This window comes from Amblyraja radiata, chromosome 25 (assembly GCF_010909765.2).
Source record: "Amblyraja radiata isolate CabotCenter1 chromosome 25, sAmbRad1.1.pri, whole genome shotgun sequence".
Taxonomy (NCBI): domain Eukaryota; kingdom Metazoa; phylum Chordata; class Chondrichthyes; order Rajiformes; family Rajidae; genus Amblyraja; species Amblyraja radiata.
In genome coordinates, this window is record NC_045980.1 from 25682629 (window position 1) to 25705739 (window position 23111).

General features: G+C 46.0%; 1 protein-coding gene across 1 annotated transcript; it reads left to right on the forward strand.

Annotated features, from left to right (window-relative positions):
• Window positions 1-10885: 10885 nt before the first annotated feature.
• LOC116987471 (immunoglobulin lambda-1 light chain-like) lies at window positions 10886-13234 on the forward strand. Its single transcript, XM_033043535.1, has 3 exons — window positions 10886-10980; window positions 11101-11442; window positions 12912-13234. Exons 1-3 carry the CDS (start codon window positions 10932-10934, stop codon window positions 13232-13234), a joined length of 714 nt encoding a protein of 237 aa, XP_032899426.1. The 5' UTR covers window positions 10886-10931.
• Window positions 13235-23111: the final 9877 nt, after the last annotated feature.

A 23111-nucleotide genomic window follows, 5' to 3' on the forward strand; every position in this document is an offset into this window, starting at 1 on the left:
CATGATCAACGTGATATCAACTCCAGTAAAAATCCCCCCAAATTGGCAGAAAATGCTGAAATTGGCGGAGGCGACCTAAAGTAAGAAATGGATTTGAAGTTTCAGGTTATTCTTTTGGTCAAAACTGTCCCTACCAACCCCACACCTTCATGGTTTAAAGGATTTGTTAAATATGTTTTCGTTCGTAAGGCGCACCGTTACATACTGTAAATAAAGGCAAGGTGTGTGCATAGCTGGACATTTACCGGAAAATACATTAATTCCCAACATATCAGCAAGTTTCTGTAAAACTGATGGTTTGTTCCCACCTCCACTTTACTCTATCCACACAATGCACCGCACCTCCATCATTTATCACCGAAGACATTGACATTAACCGGTGACGGGATTTGTATTCCAATTACGCTTAAGCTGTCGTTATCATGCCATGTTCCATTACAATCACCGCTGTGGGTTGTGTTTTTTTCTGAGGGAGCAAACAGCAAAGATTGAATCTTCCTGGTCTTGGCATTTCTATCTGTTCCTCTAGTGTCCAACTATCCATCAATATCAGACAACCAGATATGAATTGTTCCAATGGCGGGACATTCAAAGCCACCCAAACAGAGAGGATTCCAATGATTTACAACCTTCTCCGCGAAGACATTCCACTTTATTTCACCCCTACATAGCCAGATCCAGCATGATATTAAGTCCCCACTGTAGATCCAACAGATCCAGGGTTCTCTTGTTCATCCCTCTCATAATAAGCATTTACTTTCAATGAGTTCTCCACTCTTTCTTCGAAACTCTCAGAGAAACTTCTGCAGGCCAATTGAAATACACTGCCCGGTTGCAGATTAAAGAAATACGTAGTGTGTTGGAAGGAACTGCAGATGCCGGTTTAAACCGAAGTTAGACATAAAAAAGTTGTAGTAATTCATTCGGGTCAGACAGCATCTCTGGATAAAAGGAATAGCTGACGTTTCGGGTCGAGACCCTTCGGACCCGTAACGCCACCTACTACTTTTCTCCAGAGATGCTGTCTGACCAGCTTTTTATGTCTATCTTCAAATAAATACGTAGAGTTTTTATGAATGGTTCAATGGTGCGTTATTCTCACATCTACCATGGTATAGTGCAAATCATTTTTATTTACAGTTCAGTACAAGTATCACTATACATAAGCACTTACATACATCTTAGATAAATATCTCAGATACAGTAAAAGTGCATCGTGGTGTTACACTGAGACAGTATATAGAGTCGCCAGATTTGGCTCCATTTTCATATCCCAGTTATTGTTAATGCAGGGTTCTTGACCTGACCATGAGAATCCGCTGCCCTGCCAGCGTTACAGGTTCTTCATCGGCCCCCTTCACCGTCAGGGTAGTGCACTCCCTCCCGCAGTCAGTCTGCTTAACGGCCCTTCCTCCCACTCCTTCATCTCCGGCCGGCGAGCCGGGCCTTCTGGATGGGTTCCCTGTCCGGTCCGCGGCACCAGTCCTCGGCGCGAGATCGACTCTGAGAACTCCTCTTGCACTTATTTGGTTCATCCTAAATGTATTTGTGTTAACCACACAGCTGCACTTATTAATAAATCAATTAATCTGTCTCAATTGGCGTCCGTATACCGTCTATTTTAACAACAGGTGCAATATCACCTTTACATTCACGATATTCCTGTCACTTGTCACCATTTTGCCCCATGGGCTTGATCTTCCGATGTAAAGAAATACGCAATGTTCTCCTTACTTATAACACCTCTATTTGTTTAAGTCTCATCTACCCAATTTTTACCCGATTAGTAAGAAGGTGGTCCCAGCATGATTCTCGTGGCCATGAGCTTATTGAAATATTGAAACGTTTATTCTATTGCAAAACGTATATCGGCTACGACAGGCGTTGAACTGCCTTATAAGATTCTGTTCCAGAGCTAATTTGCGCGGGGCATTGTGAACACTGGGATTATTAACACTGAACTTCTTAATTTCAAACCGAGCTCCCAAACTTCTCGTAGAACAAGTCCACATATGGCGCTTTGAACCTTGCCAGTTCTTAGGCGGACTTAGATGTGTGTGCCATTTCAATTCCGCCACAATATTTCTCCAGAGACATGAATATGCGTTAACTCTCCGCTCTGCACACTGGACACATACATTGGCGTTCTTCGTCAAAGGTCATAAAACAGAATGTTAGTTTGCCCAGCGCCATCCATAATACTTCCTTTCTTCTTCATCTATGTAAACGTGGCTCTAATGGACAATGTTAAATCTGAAACCCCTGTATCACCGCAACCTGCAATCTCATATTTATTTCGTTCACATTTACACCCCCTGGTCACTGTTTTTTGAACTAATCTTTTTTCTTCATCATCTTGGTTTAATTTATTGTACTGAGCTTTACTGAAAACGGGTTTGAATGTGTGCTATCTGGTCAACGAAAGGACTAGATCTGATTTTAGTCCTTACTTCAGACGAAGAAGGTCTGAAGAAGGGGTTCGGCCCGAAACGTTGCCTATTTCCTTCGCTCCATAGATGCTGCTGCAACCGCTGAGTTTCTCCAGCATTTTTGTGTACCTTCGATTTTCCAGCATCTGCAGTTCCTTCTTAAACACAATAGTTAGCAGTGTTGCAGGTGACACAAAGGAGGGTGGTATCGTAGATAGTAAAGATGGTTGTCAAAAATTGCAGCATGATCTTGATTGGTTGGGTACATTGGGCTTTATCAGTCAGAGCATTGATTATAGAGGTTGGGATGTCACGTTGCAGTCGTATAAGGCATTGGAGTGGCTGCATTTAGAGTATTGTGTTCAATTTTGGACACCTTGTTACAAGAACGATATTGTCAGGCTGGAAATGGTGCAGAGAAGATATATGTGAATGTTGCTGGGACTCATGGGCCCGAGCAATGGGCAGAGGATGAGCAGGCTAGGACTCTATGCCTTGAAACGCAGGAGGACTAAGGGTGATTTTATAGAGCTGTACAAAATCATGTGAGGAATAGATCGGATAGACAGATCGGAAGATTATCTTGGCCAGGTTAGAAGAATCGACAACCAGAGAGGTTTAAGTTGAGGGGGGGGGGGGGGGGGGGGGGGGGGGGGTAGATATTTAATAGGAATCTGAGGGGTGAGATTTCCATGCAAAGGGAGATGGGTGCATGGAACGAGCTGCCGGAAGGGGGTAGTTATAGCAGATGCCGTTACAATGTTGAAGAAACTTTTAGGCAGATACATGGATAGAACAGGTCCACAGGGATGTGGGCCAACTGCAGGCGGGCGGGACTAGTGTATATAGACATGTTGGCCGGTGTGGGTAGTTGGGCGGAAGGGCCTGTTTCAACGCGTAAGACTCGTGACTCTCACTCAGCGCCTGAAACTACACACGGAATTGAATTATGCAACACCTCTGCTTTCACGTTCAGTTTGTGTCTACAGTACATCTTGGGATTGGTGATCGCTTTATGGAGCACCTGGACTCAGTCCGTAAATTAAATCCGGAGCATCCAATTCGGCCTTTCTGTGTGGCTTCCTGTATTATTGCAACGAGTTACAATTCAAGGTTGACGAATATCGCCACACCTTCTGTCTGGACATGGTGCTGCTTTCCCGACTGAGAATCAAATTCCACAAAATTTGGTAACTCATTCTTCACTTCTCCCTCTATCAGAGCTGGCCGTTTCTGCCCGTCACCATTTGACTCCCCTTTCCTTATTCTATTCTTATAGTCCGTTAGCATCACCATTAATAAGAACATATATAGACAGATAGGCATACAGCAATGTGCTGGCAACTGCCCCATTAACACAAAAGAAAGCAATCAGTTGAATTCCCTGTGTTATCAACATTCTTCTCCCTCCTTTTCTGGCACTGACACGAAATAGCCTTTCTCCCCTGCATGGGGCTCCAGACGAGAAACGTAGGCTAATTGTAACTAAATAATACATTACCAATTATGTCTGCCTTGCCCTTTCAAATCGTGTGTCGCTGTTAAGATATTTTAATTCACATTAAGTTAGTTAAGAATTATTATCTGACACATCCCATTTGTTATCAATTTCATAATTTGCAAGATTAAGCGAGCATTGCAAATTGCCTGTATTATGTGGGTGAGTAAAGGACCTGTCCCACGAGCATGCGACTCCATGCGGCAAGCGCGACCTAACGTGGTCGCTTGAGCCGTACGGCCTCGCGGGGCTTGTCCCACTTCGATCGCCGGAGTCGTATGGAGTTGTGCGAAGCTGGTCCCGACATCGCGCGGGGCCCCGAAAAACTGACCGTGTTCAAAAGTTCCGCGCAGCAACAGCCTGCCGGCCCGCATCGTCTTGACGCCGTACGTCACGCGCGAACTTCCCGCGGACTTCGCTCGAACTGCACGTCACTCACTCGACCTCCGCGCGGCCCCCGCTTCCGGTTTGGTCGCGCTTGCATATCCAAGCCCTAATGTGTACAACTTGGAGTTTACCTTGCAAACAACTATATAATAATGCGTAAGATAGACACAAAATACTGGAGTAATTCCGCGAGTCATTTCGCATCCTCAGCGAAAAAGGATGGATGACAGCTTCTGCAGCAAACGCTCAATGCAAACCAGCAAATGCAGCTGTTTTTGCGCATTCTATACATTATTATGCGTCTGTTGTTCTTGTCTGCCTAATAAGATCATAAGTGTTAAGATCATGAGTGATGGGTGCAGAATTAGGCCATATGACCGATCAAGTCTACTCCCCATAAACTGTGATACCCGCACTAATCATACATTTATCTATCTCTTAAAATTGGCCTCCACAGCCTTCTGTGGCAAATAATTCCACTGATTCACCAATAAATTCCTCCTTATCTCCTTCCTAAAAGAACGTTCTTTAATTATGTGTCTAGTCCTGGACTCACTTCTACTGGACACATCCGCTCCACATCCACACTATCCAAGCCTTGAACTATTCTGCACGTTTCAATGAGGTCCCATCTCATTCTTCTAAACTCCAGCGAGTACAGTCCCAGTGCCGTCAAACGCTCATTAGACGTTAACCCACTCATTCCTGTGATCATTCTTGTTAACCTCTTCTGGACCCTTTCCAGAGGCAACACACCCTTCCTCAGATACGGTGCCCAGCATTGCTCACAATATACCAAATCCGACCCGACCAGCGCCTTATAGAGCAAGAGCATGACATTCCTGTTTTCTTATAACCATATAACAATTTCAGCACGGAAACAGGCCATCTCGACCCTTCTAGTCCGTGCCGAACACATAATCTCCCCTAGTCCCATATACCTGCGCTCAGACCATAACCCTCCATTCCTTTCCCATCCATATAACTATCCAATTTATTTTTAAATGATAAAAACGAACCTGCCTCCACCACCTTCACTGGAAGCTCATTCCACACAGCTACCACTCTCTGAGTAAAGAGGTTCCCCCTCATGTTACCCCTAAACTTCAGTCCCTTAATTCTCAAGTCATGTCCCCTTGTTTGAAGCTTCCCTATTGTCAGTGGGAAAAGCTTTTCCACGTCAACTCTGTCTATCCCTCTCATCATTTAAAAAACCTCTATCAAGTCCCCCCTTAACCTTCTGCGCTCCAAAGAATAAAGCCCTAACTTGTTCAACCTTTCTCTGTAACTTAGTTGCTGAAACCCAGGCAACATTCTAGTAAATCTCCTCTGTACTCTCTCTATTTTGTTGACATCCTTCCTATAATTAGGCGACCAAAATTGTACACCATACTCCAGAATTGGCCTCACCAATGCCTTGTACAATGTTAACATTACATCCCAACTTCTATACTCAATGCTCTGATTTATAAAGGCCAGCACACCAAAAGCTTTCTTTACCACCCTATCTACATGAGATTCCACTTTCAGGGAACTGTGCACAGTTATTCCCAGATCCCTCTGTTCACCTACATTCTTCAATTCCCTACCATTTACCATGTATGTCCTATTTTGATTTGTCCTGCCAAGATGTAGCACCTCACACTTATCAGCATTAAACTCCATCTGCCATCTTTCAGACCACTCTTCCAACTGGCATAAATCTCTCTGTAGACTTTGAAACTCTACTTCATTACCCGCAACCCCACCTATCTTAGTATCATCTGCATACTTACTAATCCAATTTACCACACCATCGTCCAGATCATTGATGTACATGACAAACAACAGTGGACCCAACACAGATCCCTGTGGCACCCCCACTCGTCACTGGCCTCCAACCTGACAAACAACCATCCACCATTATACAAGCCCTCTCGAAATAAATGTTATCATTGCTTTCTTTACTACCGAATTCACTTGCGAATTCACTTTTTGGAGATCCTATACCAGTAGTCCCAAATCCCTTTGCACCTCCGCTTCCTGGATTCTCTCCCAATTTAGAAACGAGTCTACGCCTTTATTCCTTGGTGACAATGTTGCAGTTGGCTATACATAAGGGACTCCAGACGGCGCAGACTGCGGCCTTGTTGCACTTGTGGTGGACAGCGACAAAGTTTAGGTTTATATCATTTAAATAAGAAACTTCACCCTGTAACATGTCGAACGTTTTCAATGTTGTTGGGGCTCATTGAAACATGTGGTGAGTATTCAATCACAGCCGTATTGCTCTTTTTTAAAACAATACCAGAGAAGTCTTGAGAATTTAGGTCAATGAGCCATTAGGAGGTAGTGACCATAATATGGTACGTTTTAATCTACAATTTGAGAGGGAGAATGGTAAATCGGAGGTGTCAGTGTTGAACAAAGGGGACTATGGAACCATGAGGGAGGAGCTGGCCAACGTTGTATGGAAAGATACGCTTGCAGGGATGACAGTGGAACAACAATGGCAGGTATTTCTAGGAATAATACAGAAGGTGCAGGATCAGTTCATTCCAAAGAGGAAGAAAGATTCCAAGGGGAGTAAGGGGCGACCGTGGCTGACAGTATAAAAATAAAAGAGAAGAGGTGCAACGTAGCAAAGATGAGTGGTAAGCAAGAGGATTGGGTAATGTATAAAGAGCAACAGAAGACAACTAAAAAGGCAATACGGGGAGAAAAGATGAGGTACGAATGTAAGCTAGCCAAGAATATGAAGGAGGATAGTAAAAGCTTCTTTAGGTATGTGAAGAGGAAAAAAATAGTGAAGACCAAAGTTGGACCCTTGAAGACTGAAAAAAGGTGATTTTATTATGGGGAACAAGGAAATGGCAGATGAGTTGAACAGGTACTTTGGATCCGTCTTCAATAAGGCGGATACAAACAATCGTCCTGATATACTAGTGGCCAGAGGATCTGGGGTGACCGAAGAACTGAAGGAAATCCACATTAGGCAGGGAATGGTGTTGGGTAGACAGATGGGACTGAAGGCTGATAAATCTCCAGGGCCTGAAGGAAGTGACTCTAGAAACTGTCGTCATTGGTGATCATTTTCCAATGTTCTATAGATTCAGGATCAGTTCCTGTGGATTAGAGGGTAGCTAATGTCATCCCACATTTTAAGAAAGGTGGGAGAGAGAAAACAGGGGATTATAGGCCAGTTAGCCTGGCATCAGTGGTGGGGAAGATGCTGGAGTCAATCATAAAAGATGAAATAGCGGCTCATTTGGATAGCAGTAACAGGATCGGCTGGGTGGTTGGCAGTGTGAGCTGTGAGGAGGATGCTATGAGAATGCAGGGTGACTTGGACAGGTTGGGTGAGTGGGCAGATGCATGGCAGATCCAGTTTAATGTGGATAAATGTGAGGTTGTCCATTTTGGTAGCAAAAGCAGGAAGGCAGATTATTATCTAAATGGTGTCAAGCTGGGAAAAGTGGAAGTACAACGGGATCTGGAGGTCCTTGTTCATCAGTCAATGAAAGTAAGCATGGAGATACAGCAGGCAGCGAAGAAAGCGTATGTCATGTTGGCCTTCATAACAAGAGGAGTTGCGTATAATAAGACAACACGTAAGACCACACCTGGAGCATTGTGTGCAGTTTGGGACCCCTAATTTGAGGAAGGACATTCTTGCTATTGAGGGAGTGCAGCGTAGGTTTACAAGGTTAATTCCCAGGATTGCAGGACTTTCATATGCTGAGAGAATGGAGCGGGTGGGCCTGTATACTCTGGAATTTAGAAGGATGAGAGGATCTCATTGAAACATATAAGATTATTAAGGGTTTGGACACGCTAGAGGCAGGAAACATGTTCGCGATGTTGGGGGAGTCCAGAACCAGTTTAAGAATAAGGGGTAAGCCTCTTAGAACAGAGATGAGGAAACACATTTTTACACAGAGAGTTGTGAGTGTGGAATTATCTGCCTCAGAGGGTGATGGGGGCCGGTTCTCTGGATACTTTCAAGAGCGAGCTAGATAGGGCTCTTAAAGATAGCGGAGTCAGGGGAGAAGGCAGGAACGGGGTACTGCTTGGGGATGATCAGCCATGATCACCTTGAATGACCTATTGTCTATTATAATTTAGTATTGAGTGGGGAGCTGGAATGAGATGGAATGGAGATAGATATTTTTGTTTCCAAGACCATCTTTATCATAGCAAAATACGAGAAAATACTCACAAAGGAACAAATTCACGCCCTTTTGCTCATTAAGTCTTAACTGCTAATAACAATGAGTCACATGAATGTCTGCTTTTCCAGATTCCTGTTTGCTATGGCTAGTCTGTAGACCTCTCCGTTCCTGGAATGTCTTTTTATCGAGTGTCCACACACAAGATAAGAAGTTGTTCAACCAGAGCTGAACACACTTCTCTGCATCTGCACAATGGTGTCTGTCTTGTCGCTTCTTGTGCTTCTTGTGCGTGGTGGTGGAAAGATTGATGGAAACAGGGCCGCGGCGTGAACGCTCTTTCCTTGACCCCAATGAATAAGTCTGATCTAGAAAAAAAGGGTAAATATATTTTAGAATTAGCTGTTTATCATGGAACTCAAAAACCGAGGGGTTATTTACTTAATCAAGTGCCCAGCCAGTCTCAGACGTCTCTAGGAAAGAAATAGAGAGATACCAGTACACATCTGGGCGTACAGTGGGATCAACACTGTTTTATTGGTACACAGTGTCCACTTTCCACGAATGTGAAATATGAAACAATCATGCAGCAATGCACTCTGCTCGCTCTCGCTTGATCATATCTAATTCTCCAACATTTGTGGGATTTTTGTGTGGATCTCTGGGAACGCGGTATTCATTGTTCATTCAACACAGAGACACAAGGAACTGCGGATACTGGAATCTTGAGTAAAGCACAAACTGCTGGAGTAACTGAGGGGGTCAAGCAGCATCTGTGGATAGACATTTGGGAAGATTGTATTGAACAGCCTTGAGCCACTGCCATCGTTCTCGTGTTCATTTTCATACAGCATTGCACGTTGCAAAGTGAAGAACGGCAGCAGTGAGAGCAATGCGAGATATTTACAACCCTGGACACTGTGTATCAGAGAGACTCTTGGAGGAGATTCAGCCAATAAACATTTGATAAGCATGCCCGTCGTAGTGGCCTGCATACGTTTAGAATGGCTTACGCGCGCAATTGCAACTAATAGATGGAACACATTGTGTTCGCGTGCCGGCCGTGCTGGAAAGAATGGACGTTTATGTTAATGGACGGCCCAGCAATAGTAACGGCTGCTAAATTCATCTGGTTTCACGGCAATTTATGATCCATGCATTCACGTTAGTTGCCAGATCGTAATTATTATTAAGGAGTATTCAGGAATTTTAAAGGATATTCAGAACAGTGGGTGTAAATCAATGCCCTCGATTGATATTAATGTCTGAACAACCATTAACATTGTCCCGGCTTCTTTGCCTGTGGCCACCTGTGTGTAGGCAGCACGGTTTGACTGTGTGACCTTCGCCTGCTCTCCCCGGATGGAAAAAAATAGTGGGGCGTAAACCAAAATCTAACTCCGGTTATTGGGGTTTAATTTCGAAAAAACAAGCATCCCGAACAATTTCCAGATGTTAAGTTTGGAACTTTTGTTGTTGATCAAATGGAATGAAAATGTCGTACAAAATGTCGGGGATGGTGCGCAGATGACACAACGACTATCACGATCCATTCGTGCTGCCCTTGCAGACGTTGCTTCTCATTGCTGATGCTCATCATCCACTGGTGCTGTGTGGAATATACAAACACTGCATCAACTGTACATACAATTAGTTATCAATGATACCTATGTAGTATATCAACATGTTGTCAAATATATCACCAGTTTTAAATTTCATTAAAGTCAGATGCAACACCTCTATTTTTCTAAATGCAGGTGCCCTTCTTTGGGCAAGGATCTATAGTATTAGAGTGAAAGCAGACAGCTCTTCCAAGCAACATACGCACCATGTAGTCTGAATTGCTTCCGAAAACTGTAACTGCACTACAATTTGTTAGTGTTAATGTTAGTTAACATTCTCACACAAGAAGAATGATGGTCTGTGGGAATTATCATTTCGAAAATCCGAAAATATATCGATTTAAGATGACACTGACTAAAAACGGGGCAGAGGAGGGGGGCTGCCACCACGTTATATTCAGGGATATGATTTGTTGGACCGTTTCGCTTCCGTGTCCACTGGCGATTAAAGAGTTACAGAATATAATATTGAAAACTCTCAGATAATTTCTTCATTATATTTTTGCATAAAGATCATACAGAAAATGATAGATTGTTTATTATTAGCGAGGCGCTACTGCGCCAATCCCTTTTATTCCACGATATGTATGAGAACGCATCAAGCTATTTAGAAATACAAATGTAGAAAATAAGCCCCCCATGCTTCACATTGGCGGAATATTTCGACGAAGGAAGGATCTGGCAATTCGTGATTGGCTTCGACGAGCATTCTGGTTTTGATTGGTTTGCATAGATAAACACACGGTGCCAACTCACCATTCCATTTATAAAGCGAGCCCTTAAGCAAGTTTAGACGCCACTTAATCAGGAAACTGACGCCCTGGCGGAGTGCAGTCGCGTAATTAAAATGTCTTGCTGGATCAGTGTGGTTGGTGCTCTGCTGTTATGCGCAGTTTGTGAGTATTATACTTCCACGGAAAATATATTTATTTCCGTGCACCATTACATTGGGATCTTCACCCACACTTCAGCTATCTTGATGATTTTATATTTTTCTGATCTTGATCTTTTCTCAGATGTAAACGCGGCAATGACAATAAGTCAACAGCCTTCGATGTCCACCTCTACGGGGCAGAACATGCAAATATCCTGCACCATATCGGGCTCCAGTTCAGGCGGTAACTATGTCTCCTGGTACCAACAGATCCCTGGCAAAACTCCAAAGTATTTAATGTTGTATTATTCCGGCAGCATTGATAAAGGCACGGACATTCCAGACCGGTTCTCCGTCTCAATGTCAGGCAACACTGCAACATTCGCAATATCTAACGTTCAAGCGGATGATGCTGCGGACTATTACTGTGCAAAATGGGATAGTGGTTTACATTTCGGTAAAGGAACGAGGCTGGGTATTGGTGGTAAGTAAAATATATTCTTTGGACGGCGCCCTGGATTATTTTGTAAATATAAATGAAATGTTTGTTGAATTAACGTCATAATTGGCGCAAATTGGAGGAACAGCAGCTCATATTTCACTTGGCCAGCTTACAATACAGCGGCATAACTTGATTTATCCAACTTCAAGTAACCTTTGAAGTTAATCGTTGTAATAGTTCCATTGTTGCCCTGGTAAGTTGCATTGTCCGTAACTCGTTTTCACCGAGCCCATAGTTAACCATGGCCTATTTCCTTTATCATCGTTATTTGTTTGCATATATTTCAATCCTTTTTCTTTATCTCTCTATATCACCGTCTATATCTCTCATGTCCCTTTTCCCCGACTCTCAGTCTGAAGAAGGGGCTCGACCCGAAACGTCACCTATTCCTTTTCTCCAGAGATCCGCTAAGTTACTCCAGCGTTTTATGCCTATCTTCACATTATGCATGATTTTGAAAGGTTTATTTCGATGTAGTTGGTGCAGTGTATAGATTCCTGCTTTACAGACGCTCACGCTCCGGTCATAGCTCAGTGAAATAACTGGAAAAGGGAGCTAAACATCAATTTCTCAACTCGGCGCCCAGTGAACCTGAGCGTGCGAATGAACACATTTAGGACTTTAACGACTTTGGGCGAATTAACTTATTTGGGACTGTAGCTACTTTCCATCCCTTTTACGCGTTGATATCCGACCGCATCGTGCAGGGATGCGAGGGAATAATTAGTTCCACGGTGTTTTGATTGATATTGAAACAAGTGTTTCACTCTGAATCCCTTTACACTTTAGTTGAATCACGAAAATAATTGATGTCATTGTTTTCGCAGATGAGAGTCACATTTCTACCTCAAAGCGGTAGACTTGCCCGTTCGGGCCCTACATCCTCAATATTAGAGTAGGAATCGCGCACCTGTGATTCCATTCGAACTATAATAAAATCGAAATTTGCGAATCGGTGACCGTGGCGGTTCAAAGACTATTTTCCTTATATTCCTGCGGTACTTAAATAGCGTCACCCTCTATCTCAATGGGCGCACACAATCAAATAAATTTCAATCTGTTAATCTGTAAATTCCGCGAAGTAAATTATTTGTTACATTTAAATAGACGGCAATGGAAGTAAAGCTGGAGAAGTGTAGTGAAAAACACTTTTATAAAGTTATTTTCAAGAAGTGTTCAATGTTATTAAACTGTACAGCCATGATATGTCACAGTTGTTTCTGTGGTGTTTATGGATAGGACAGACATCATCTATCCTAGCTGCTTTCAAGTTGCTTATTCGTTGTTTATCCGATTTAAACAAAAACACACACACAATGGTTTGAAATAGGTCGAGAATAAAACGATGTTCTACAAATGAATAAATGAGTGCTCTAATGGAATGCATTTTCTGAAATATGATATCTCAACGACAGCAATTCTACAATTAAACTTGACTTCTTGTTCAACAGATCCTCGGGCACCGATCGTGACGGTTCTCCCGCCTTCCGCTGATGAAGTTACCTCAAAGGGCATCGCCACCCTGGTGTGTTTGGTGAACGACTTTAATCCGGGCTCGGTGGCCGTTGAGTGGACAGTCGACGGCAGTGCAAAAAATAGCGGCGTTGAGACCAGCCCGGTCCAGCAGGATAAGGACAACACGTTCAGTCTCAGCAGTTTCCTGACTCTGACAGCCTCAGACTGGAACTTACACGAGCTTTACTCCTGTGAGGTTAAACACCAAACTCAGTCAAACCCGCTTAAGACAGATATCGTGAGATCCAGCTGTGTCTGATGTTGGAAACGTGAGGCTGACCTGACAAAGTTAGTTTATCATCATTGGGTTCGTCCATGTGACAAAGTTACTAATGTATTGGACTTCGGTGTTTTCGTTCAGAAATGCCATTTGTAGTTGAAACTTCGATTTTTATGACTTGTTCTCTTTAAATTTTGTTCTTTCGAAAGAATGTCGTTCTTGAATGAAGCATCAAATAGATTCAATTGCTTTAGTCAACAGCATGGATGTTGCTATTGTACCCATGGTATCTTTGTAGCCGTTGAATAAAGTTTAAAAAACGCATTTCAAATGCATTGTTGATTCCCTTTGGCTTATTTTCTGACCCGAACCATGATGGCTTAACACGGGTTGTGTTGCCTCGTAGATTTGAGCTACCAACATTGATTTTGTTTCTCTATTTCGATCACTAATTACAATCCTACAACATTAGTGAGCCACTCGTCGATTTATACCATGCGTTCTCCAGCGCTTTGTCAGTCCGTGTGCAACATGAATCAGACAAAGAACCCTGTAAACCAAGCAGGGAAAACGTGGTCTTAAACCCCAAAATATCACAGAAATAAACAGAAAATATTGCTAATACTCAGGAAGTCAGGCGGCATGTGGGAAGTGAGAAATAGATTAGACGTTTCAGGCTGTTTAAAAATAAAAAATCAAAAACGTCCCAACCAGCCTCGTGCGTTCAGGGTTTGTTAAATATGTCTTCGTTCATAATGTGCCCGGTTACATAATTAAATAAAATACGTGTGCATACGTGCAAATCTGGAAATTTGGAAACGCCATTATTTCCCAACATATCATCCGGTTTCTGTAAACTGATGCGTTGTTCGCACCTGCACTTTACACCCCTCGCACTAAGCATGGCACCTCCATCCTTCATCACAGAAGACCGTGACTTTCACACTAATCGGTGACGGGGTTTGTATTTAAATATTTACAAACATTACTCTTTATTTCTTCTTTATTTCTTCTGATTGTCAGCTTTAAAGAAACGGGGTGATTATTGGCGTTAGCAGAACTGCCACTGAGTTTGTATGTGGCGTGCACGTGTCTCACGGTGGTATTACACTGGAACTGGGCAACAACACTCTCAATAAAGCAGGATAATATCTACAGAAAGATGCGATGAGTGCACGGCAGTTTCATATAGACACGTGCAGAAAGAGAGAGGAGTGGAGAGAGAGCGAGAGAGGGGGGGGGGGAGAGAGAGAGAGGGGGTGAGAATAGGACGGGGGCGGGGTAAATAGTGAACAATGAGGGAACTATATGCTATAGTTAGAGGACAATCAGTCACGGACAAACCCCTGACCTCTGTCACAAATCGCTTTTCACTTATTCCAAGCATTATTCCCAATTATTTTCACGTTACATGAGCAACCTGGGCTTAAGTCTTAATGAATGGGAAGGAGCTGCAGATGCTGGTTTAAAGCAAAGATAGACACAACAATCTGGAGTAAATCAGCGGGTCAGAAAGCATCTCTGGAGAAAAGGAATCGGTGACGTTTTGGGGCGAGACCCTTCTTCAGACTGTTTGAAGAAAGGTCTCGATCCGAAATGTCACCTATTCATTTTCTCCAGAGATGCTGTCTGACCCGCTAATTTACTCCAGGTTTATAGAAACATAGAAACATAGAAAATAGGTGCAGGAGTAGGCCATTCGGCCCTTCGAGCCTGCACCGCCATTCAATATGATCATGGCTGATCATCCAAATCGGTATCCTGTACCTGCCTTCTCTCCATACCCCCTGAACTCTTTAGCCACAAGGGCCACATCTAACTCCCTCTTAAATATAGCCAATGAACTGCCCTCAACTACCTTCTGTGGCAAAGAATTCCAGAGATCCACCACTCTCTGTGTGAAAAAATGTTTTCCTCATCTCGGTCCCAAAAGATTTCCCCCCTATCCTTAAACTGTGACCCCCTGTCCTGGACCTCCCCAACATCGGGAACAATCTTCCTGCATCTAGCCTGTCCAACCCCCTAAGAATTTTGTAAGTTTCAGCCATGATCTCATTATGTGTCTTATCTTTTCTAAATGATCCGGATTGTAGGCATTTTTTGCTGATTCGAATAAATGGTCACATATCTACAATTACTCACCTGATCGTTAGTTACTTTGGAAATTCCTCTAAGTCTGTAAATACTGAGCCTACTTTCACTCGGAAAAAAATGGTCAATTCAAACGCCTTGACTATGCCCCTCATTCAAATCACCATTATACCTTCCCTGTTCAAAGGAACCAATTCCGTTACTCTCGAGCTGCCATTATCATGCCCATTTTCTTCCCAATTTTTTCTGCGGCTTGTAATTTTTATGAAGGAGCCAAAAACAAAGATTTGAGTCTTCCCGGCCTTGGCTTTTCCTTCCGTTCCCGTAGTGTCCTGGTTATCCATTGTGAGCTCCACCTTTCCCTGGTCATCGATATCGGGTCTCATTTGTTCTGAATCTTTTCATAGAAACATAGAAACATAGAAAATAGGTGCAGACGGAGGCCATTCGTCCCTTCGAGCCAGCACCGCCATTCAATGAGATCATGGCTGATCGTCCCCAATCAATAACCCGTGCCTGCCTTCTGCCCATATCCCTTGATTCCACAAGCCTCTAGAGCTCTAACTCTCTCTTAAATCCATCCAGTGATTTGGCCTCCACTGCCCTCTGTGGCAGGGAATGCCACAAATGCACAACTCTCTGGGTGAAAAAGTTTATATAATGTCTATATCCCTCCATTCCCTATCTGTTCACGTGTTTGCCTAAATGCCTCTTGAACCTTGCTGGGTATCTACTTACACCGCTTCTTCTAGCAAAGCGTTGCACACTTTCTGTTTAAAAAAGACATGCAAAGTGTACCCCCTTCAAACGTCCCCTCGCCTACGTTAATAAACTATATTATATAATACTTCGGTCCTGGACTCCTAAGTAAAGCGACTTATCTTCACGAAGGGTATTAGAGCAATAGATAGGGATGGGAAATCGATGCAGTGCCTGGCCAACAACACATTAATCCCCAAAATAAATCAATGGATAGGGATTAATTTAGCCAAAGAACCATAAACCGACAGTGTTAGTTAACGTGTAGGAAGGAACTGCAGATGCTGGTTTAAATCGAAAATAGACACAAAATGCTCGAGTAACGCAGCGGGACAGGAAACGTCTTTAGAGAGAAGGAATGGGTGACGTTTCGGGTCTGAAGCAGGGTCTCGACCGGAAAGGTCACAAATTCCTTCTGTCCAGAGATGTTGCCTGTCCCGCTGAGTCACTCCAGCATGTTGTATCTAATGTTGGTTAACCGTTAAGGCCTGTTTCGTTTTAGAGAGCTCGGAAAAATGATGAAACCGCCAGGGTGGTTATATCCGGTTTGCTTCCAGTTCCTCGTGCTGGCGAGTGCAGGAACAGGGAGATACGGGACCTGAATGTATGGCTGAGGAACTGGTGCAGGGGCAGGGATTTAGATTCTTAGACCACTGAGATGTGTTTTGGAGTAAGGGGGAACTGTACAAAAGGGACGGATTGCACTTTAACAGACGGGGGACCAGCATTCTGGCAGGCGGGTTTGCCACTGCTGCACAGGTGGTTTTAAATTAAATTAGACCAAGTGCAGACCCGTTAGATCTGCCCCCAACGCAGCCGTGCCCTACCCGTAGCCCCCACGGGAGGCGTGGTCCTCCAACTCAAGCCGTTCAGGACTCAGCAGTGCGGCTGTTTTTAAATGGCGTCTTTGAGGCGAGATGCGGGCGCCAGCAGCCGTTATGGTCGCTGTGAGTGGAGGGGGGAGGGGGGGGGGGGGGAGAAGGATTTTATTAAAAATGTGTACATAAACTCAAAGTGGGTACTTGGAATGAAAAGTGAAATCTCTACCGAAATGGAAACATTCTGGGCGTTTGTGGGTCTGGTGTTGGCGTAGCAACGAATCAAAGGCTGGCACCCACAGGCTGGCAACCACAGGTCAGGCAGAAATACAGCCAGCCAGCAGCCAGCCACAGGGTTTTAATATTATACTAGACCCGTTGCAGTCTGTTTCCCCAACGCGCGTTTGCGGGGGGGGGGGGGGGGGGGGCTGCGGCATCACACTCACACTAACCACCCCCCAAACACACAGGTGGGGGGAGGGGGGGAGGGGCCGACGGGGTGGGGAGAGGGGAGGGTGAGAAGAGGGGAGGGAGGGGAGAGCGGGAGGAGGAAACGGGAGAGATTTGGGAGGGAGAGCAGAGCGGGGTAGGGGGAGAGAGAGGGGGTGGGAAAGGGGGGGAGAGTGGGGAGTGGGAGGAGAGCGGGGAGGTCATGAAGGGGGGGGGGTATGGGGTGGGAGAGGTGTAGCGGGGAGTGGTGCAAGAGAGAGGGGGAGGGGGCGGGGGGGAGATGGGGGTGAAGACAGGTGAGGAGGGGGTGGGAGGGGAGGGGTGAGGAGAGAGGGGGAAGGGGAGGAGGAGAGTGGGGTGGGGAGGGGATGAGAGAGGGGTGGGGGAGGGGTGGCGGAAGGGGAGAGAGGGAGGAGGGAGGAGGGGGAGGAGGGAGCGGAAGGAGGAGGGAGAGGGGGAAGAGTGTGAAGGGAGGGGGAGAGTGGTAGGGGGGCGGGGTAGAGTGGGATGGTAGGGAGATAGTGGTAGGGGGGCGGAGGAAGAGTGGGATGGGAGGGGGGGAGAGGTAGGAGGAGAGAGGGGGAATAGTGGTGAGGGAGGGGGGAGGATAAGAGTGCGGAAGAGGGGCAGACGGGTAGGGGGAGTGGTAGAAGAGGCAGAGGTGGGAAGGGGGGAGAGGTGGGGGGAGAGAGGGGTGGGGGTTGGTGTGGGAGAGGAGGAGGGAGAGAGGTGAGGAGAGAGGGAGAGGGGAGAGAGGGGGAAAGGGAGGAGGAGAGGGGTGCGGGAGGGGGCGAGAGAGGGTGGGGGAGAGGGGGGAAAGAGGGTGGGGGAGGGGATAGAGGAGAGAGGGAGGGGAGGATGGAGGGGAGGGAGGAGGGAGAGGTGGAAGAGTGTGGAGGGAGAGGGGTAGGGGGAGAGAGGGGGGAGAGAGGGGGAAGAGTGTGGAGGGAGGGGGAGAGCGGAGAGACGGGGAAGAGTGGCGAGGGAGAGGGAGGGGAGGGGGGGGAGAGAGTGGAAGGGAGATGGGGAGGGATGGGGGGCGGGGGGAGATAAGTGGAAGAATGGGGAGAGAGGGGGAGAGGTGTAGGGGGGAGTGGTGGAAGTGGGAGAGAGGGAGGGGGAGAGGGGTAGGGGGAGTGGTGCAAGAGGGGCAGAGGGGCAGGGGAAGGGGTGGTGGAGAGAGGGGAGCAAGGGGGCAGGGAGGGGGAGAGAAAGGGGTTGTGGAGGGAGAGGGGTGGGGTAAGGGGAGAGAAGGGGAAGAGTGGTGGTGGAGGGGGAGAGTGGTATGGGGTGGTGGAAGAGGGACAGGGGTAAGGGGCGGGGGGAGAGATGGAGGTGGGTGGGAGAGAGAGGGATGGGGGTGGGAGCAGGAGGGGGAGGATGAGAGAGAGGGGTGAGGAGAGGGAGATGAAGAGGGAGGAGGATAGAGGGGTGGGGAGGGGAGGAGGGAGGGGAGGGGGAGAGAGTTGGGGGGGAGGGGGGGGAGGAGGGAGATGGGACTAGGGGAGAGAGGGGGAAGAGTGGTGGAGGGAGGGGGAGAGGGGTGGGGGAGAGAGGGGAAATAGTGGGAGGAGAGGTGGAAGGGGAGGGGTAGGGGACAGTCCCATGTTCCCCCATTCCCTATCACCCCCAATCCTCTTTCTCTGTTCCAACACACGTGATGACGTGCTTCGAACAGGCTGGGGGGTGGGGGGGCGGGGCTGGGGCTGCTGCAAAGGCGTATGTAAAATTGATCCATTCCGATTGGACATCTGTGAGCATTGTGCCATCACACGATGGAACGTGCATCTGTGGACAGCACACGATGAACGTTTAACCAACATGTTTAGGGCTAGCTGGTTTTTTGAAGTTTTGGGGGTGGGGGGGGGGAGGATATTTATTGGTGAGAACTGTTTTTTAATCAGGAGTGGATACTTGCAATGAAAAGTGAAATCTGTACCGAAATGGAAACATTCTGGGCGTTTGTGGGTCTGGTGTTGGCGTAGCAACGAATCAAAGGCTGGCAACCACAAGTCAGGCAGAAACACACACAGCCAGCCAGCTACAGAGCTTTAAATATAGATAGATCGATATAGATATAGAAGATAGATATAGATGAGCTTGAGGCTCAGTTAGAGGTTGGTAGATATGACATTGTGGGGATTACTGAGACGTGGCTGCAGGAGGATCGGGTCTGGGAACAATATTCAGGGTTATACATCCTATGGAAAGGAAAGGACAGGCAGGTGGGCAGAGGAGGGGTGCGGTAGCTCTGCTGGTGAGGGATGGGATTCAGTCCCTTGCGAAGAAAGACATAGGCACTGTGGATTGAGTTGAGGAATTGTAAAGGCAAGAAGACACTAATTGAGGTTATCTACAGATCCTCAAATAGTAGCCCTGATGTAGGGTGTAAGTTGCAGGAGGAGTTAAAACTGGCATGTAACAAAGGTAATGCCACTGTGGTGATGGGGGATTTCAATATGCAGGTAGACTGGGGAAATCAGGTTGGTTCATGATCCCAAGAAAGAGGGTTTCTGCAAACTCTCTCCAAGTGCCTCCGAGATGGATTCTAAGAGCTCTTGTAATGGAGACGACCAGAGAAACAGCAATTCTGGATTTAGTGTTGGCTAATGAACCAGATTTGATAAGAGAACTCGAGGTAAAGGAACCGCTTGGAGGTCGTAATCATAATATGATTAGTTTTAATCTGCAATTTGAGAAGGAGAAGGTTAAATCGGAAGTGTCAGTGATGCAGTTGAACAAAGGGGACCATGAAGGCATGAGAGAGGAGCTGGCCAAGGTAGACTGGAAAGGAATCCAAACAGGTCTGCATCCCAGGTTCCTCAGGGAGGTGGCTCTAGAAATAGTGGAGGCACTGGTGATCATTTTCCAATGTTCAATGGATTGAGGATCAGTTCCTGTGGATTGGAGGATAGCTAATGTTATCCGACTTTTCAAGAAAGGAGTCAGGGAGAAAACGGGGAATTACAGACAGCCCGTGCTGTCTCCTCCCCTTCCTTAACCCTCTAGCTGTCTCCTCCCATCCTCCCATCCGCCCGCCCTCGGGCTCCTCCTCCTCCTCCCTTTCTCCTTCTTTCTTTCCCCACCCCCCATCAGTCTGAAGAAGGGTTTCGGCCCGAAACGTCGCCTATTTCCTTCGCTCCATAGATGCTGCTGCACCCGCTGAGTTTCCCCAGCAATTTTGTGTACCTTCGATATTCCAGCATCTGCAGTTCCCTTTTGAACGAATTACAGACCAGTTAGCCTGACTTCGGTGGTGGGAAAGATGCTGGAGTCAATTATTAAAGATGTAATAATGGGGCATTTGGATAGCAGTAAAAGGATTAGTCCAAGTCAACATGGATTTATGAAAGGGAAATCATGCTTGACTAATCTTCTGGAATTTTTTGAGGATATGACAAGTAAAATGGATGAAGGGGAGCCAGTGGATTTAGTATATCTAGACTTTCAGAAAGCCTTTGATAAGGCCCCGCACGGGAGACTGGTGACTAAAATTAGAGCACATGGTATTGGGGATAGGGTGTTGACATGGATAGAAAATTGGTTGGCAGACAGGAAGCAAAGAGTAGGAGTGAACGTGTCCTTTTCAGAATGGCAGGCAGTGGCGAGTGGATTGCCGCAAGGCTCGGTGTTGGGGCCGCAACTGTTTACCATATATATTAGTGATTTGGAAGTGAGAATTAGGAGCAACACTAGCAAGTTTGCGGATGACACAAAGCTGGGTGGCAGTGTGAACTGTGAAGAGGATGTTAGGTGGTTGCAGGGTGACCTGGACAGGTTGAGTGAGTGGGCAGATGCGTGGCAGATGCAGTATAATATAGATAAATGTGAGGTTATCTACTTTGGCGGCGACAACAAGGGAGAAGATTATTATCTCAACGGGGTTAGGTTAGGTAAGGGGGAGGTGCAGCTAGACCTGGGCGTCCTTGTACACCAGTCACTAAAAGTTGGCGTGCAGGTACAGCAGGCAGTGAAGAAAGCTAATGTTGGCCTTCATAACAAGAGGATTTCAGTATAGGAGTAAAGAGGTGCTTCTGCAGTTGCATAGGGCTCTGGTAAGACCACATCTGGAGTATTGCGTACAGTTGTGGTCTCCTAATCAGAGGAACAACATCCTTGTGATTGAAGCAATGCAGCGGAGGTTCACAAGATTGATCCCTGGGATGGCGGGACTGTCCTATGAGGAAAGATTGAAAATACTAGGCTTGTATTCGATGGAGTTTAGAAGGATGGGGGGATATCTTATAGAAACATATAAAATTATAAAAGGACTGCGCAAGCTAGATGCAGGAAAAATGTTCCCAATGCTGGGCGAGTCCAGAAGGGGCCCCAGTCTTGGAGGCCATTTAAGACTGAGGTGGGAAAACACTTTTTCACCCAGAGAGTTGTGAATTTGTGGAATTCCCTGCCACAGAGGGCAGTGGAGGCCAAATCACTGGATGGATTTAAGAAAGAGTTAGATAGAGCTCTAGAGGCTAGTGGAATCAAGGGATATGGGGAGAAGGCAGGCACTGGTTATTGATTGGGGACGATCAGCCATGATCGCAATGAATGGCGGTGCTGGCTCGAAGGGCCGAATGGCCTTCTCCTGCACCTATTTTCTATGTTTCTATGAAAATATTCAGAACAAATGAGACCCGACATCGACGATCAGGGAAAGGTGGAGCTCACAATGGACAACCAGGACACTAGGGGAACGGGAGAAAAAGGCAAGGCCGGGAAGACTCTAATGTCTGCTGTTGGCTTCTTCAGAAAAATTACAAGCCGCAGAAGAAATTGGGAAGAAATTGGGCATGATCATGGCAGCTCGAGAGTAATCGGAATTAGTTCCTTTGAACAGGGAAGGTATAATGGCGATTTGAATGAGGGACGTAGTCCGCTCACCCAACCTATCCAAGTCACCCTACAGCCCCATACCACCTTCCTTACAGCTCACATTGTCACCCAGCTTTGTGTCATCCGCAAACTTGGAAATGTTACTTATAATTCCCTAATCAAGATCGTTAATATACATTGTAAATAACTGGGGATCCAGCACTGAGCCTTGCGACACCCCACTAGTCACTGCCTGCCATTCTGAAAATGACCCATTAATTCCTTCTCTTTGCTTCCTGCCAGCCAACCAGTTCCTTATCCATGTCAATACCCTACTCCCAATACCGTGTGCTCTAATTTTTCACACTCATCTCTTGTGTGGGACCTTGTCAAATGATTTTTGAAAGTCCAGATACAACACATCAACTGGCTCTGCCTTTTCCATTCTAGTTGTTACATCCTCAAAAGTTGCAGCTCCAGGAAAAATCAGGTAAAATCCAGAACCAGGGGCCACAGTCTAAGAATAAAAGGCAGGCCATTTAAAACTGAGATGAAAAAAAACTTTCACCTCGAGAGTTGTGAATTTGTGAAATACTCTGCAACAGAAGGCAGTAAAGTCCCATTCACGGGATGAATTTAAAAGAGCTAGATAGAGGTCTCGGTGCTAGCGGAATCAAGGGATATGGGGAGAAGGCAGGCACTGGTTATTGATTGGGGACGATCAGCCATGATCGCAATGAATGGCGGTGCTGGCTCGAAGGGCCGAATGGCCTCATTCTGCACCTATTTTCTATGTTTCTATGTTTCTATGAAAAGATTCAGAACAAATGAGACCCGACATCGACGATCAGGGAAAGGTGGAGCTCACAATGGACAACCAGGACACTGGGGGAACGGGAGAAATAGGCAAGGCCGGGAAGACTCAAATGTCTGCTGTTGGCTCCTTCAGAAAAATTACAAGCCGCAGAAGAAATTGGGAAGAT

Bases quoted from the DNA above. Each gene is read 5' to 3' on its own strand.
- LOC116987471 (XM_033043535.1), top strand. From the start codon at position 10,932: ATGTCTTGCTGGATCAGTGTGGTTGGTGCTCTGCTGTTATGCGCAGTT. The intron at 10,981-11,100 runs GTGAGTATTATA...ATCTTTTCTCAG, and splicing joins TCTGCTGTTATGCGCAGTTT to ATGTAAACGCGGCAATGACA. The intron at 11,443-12,911 runs GTAAGTAAAATA...CTTGTTCAACAG, and splicing joins AACGAGGCTGGGTATTGGTG to ATCCTCGGGCACCGATCGTG.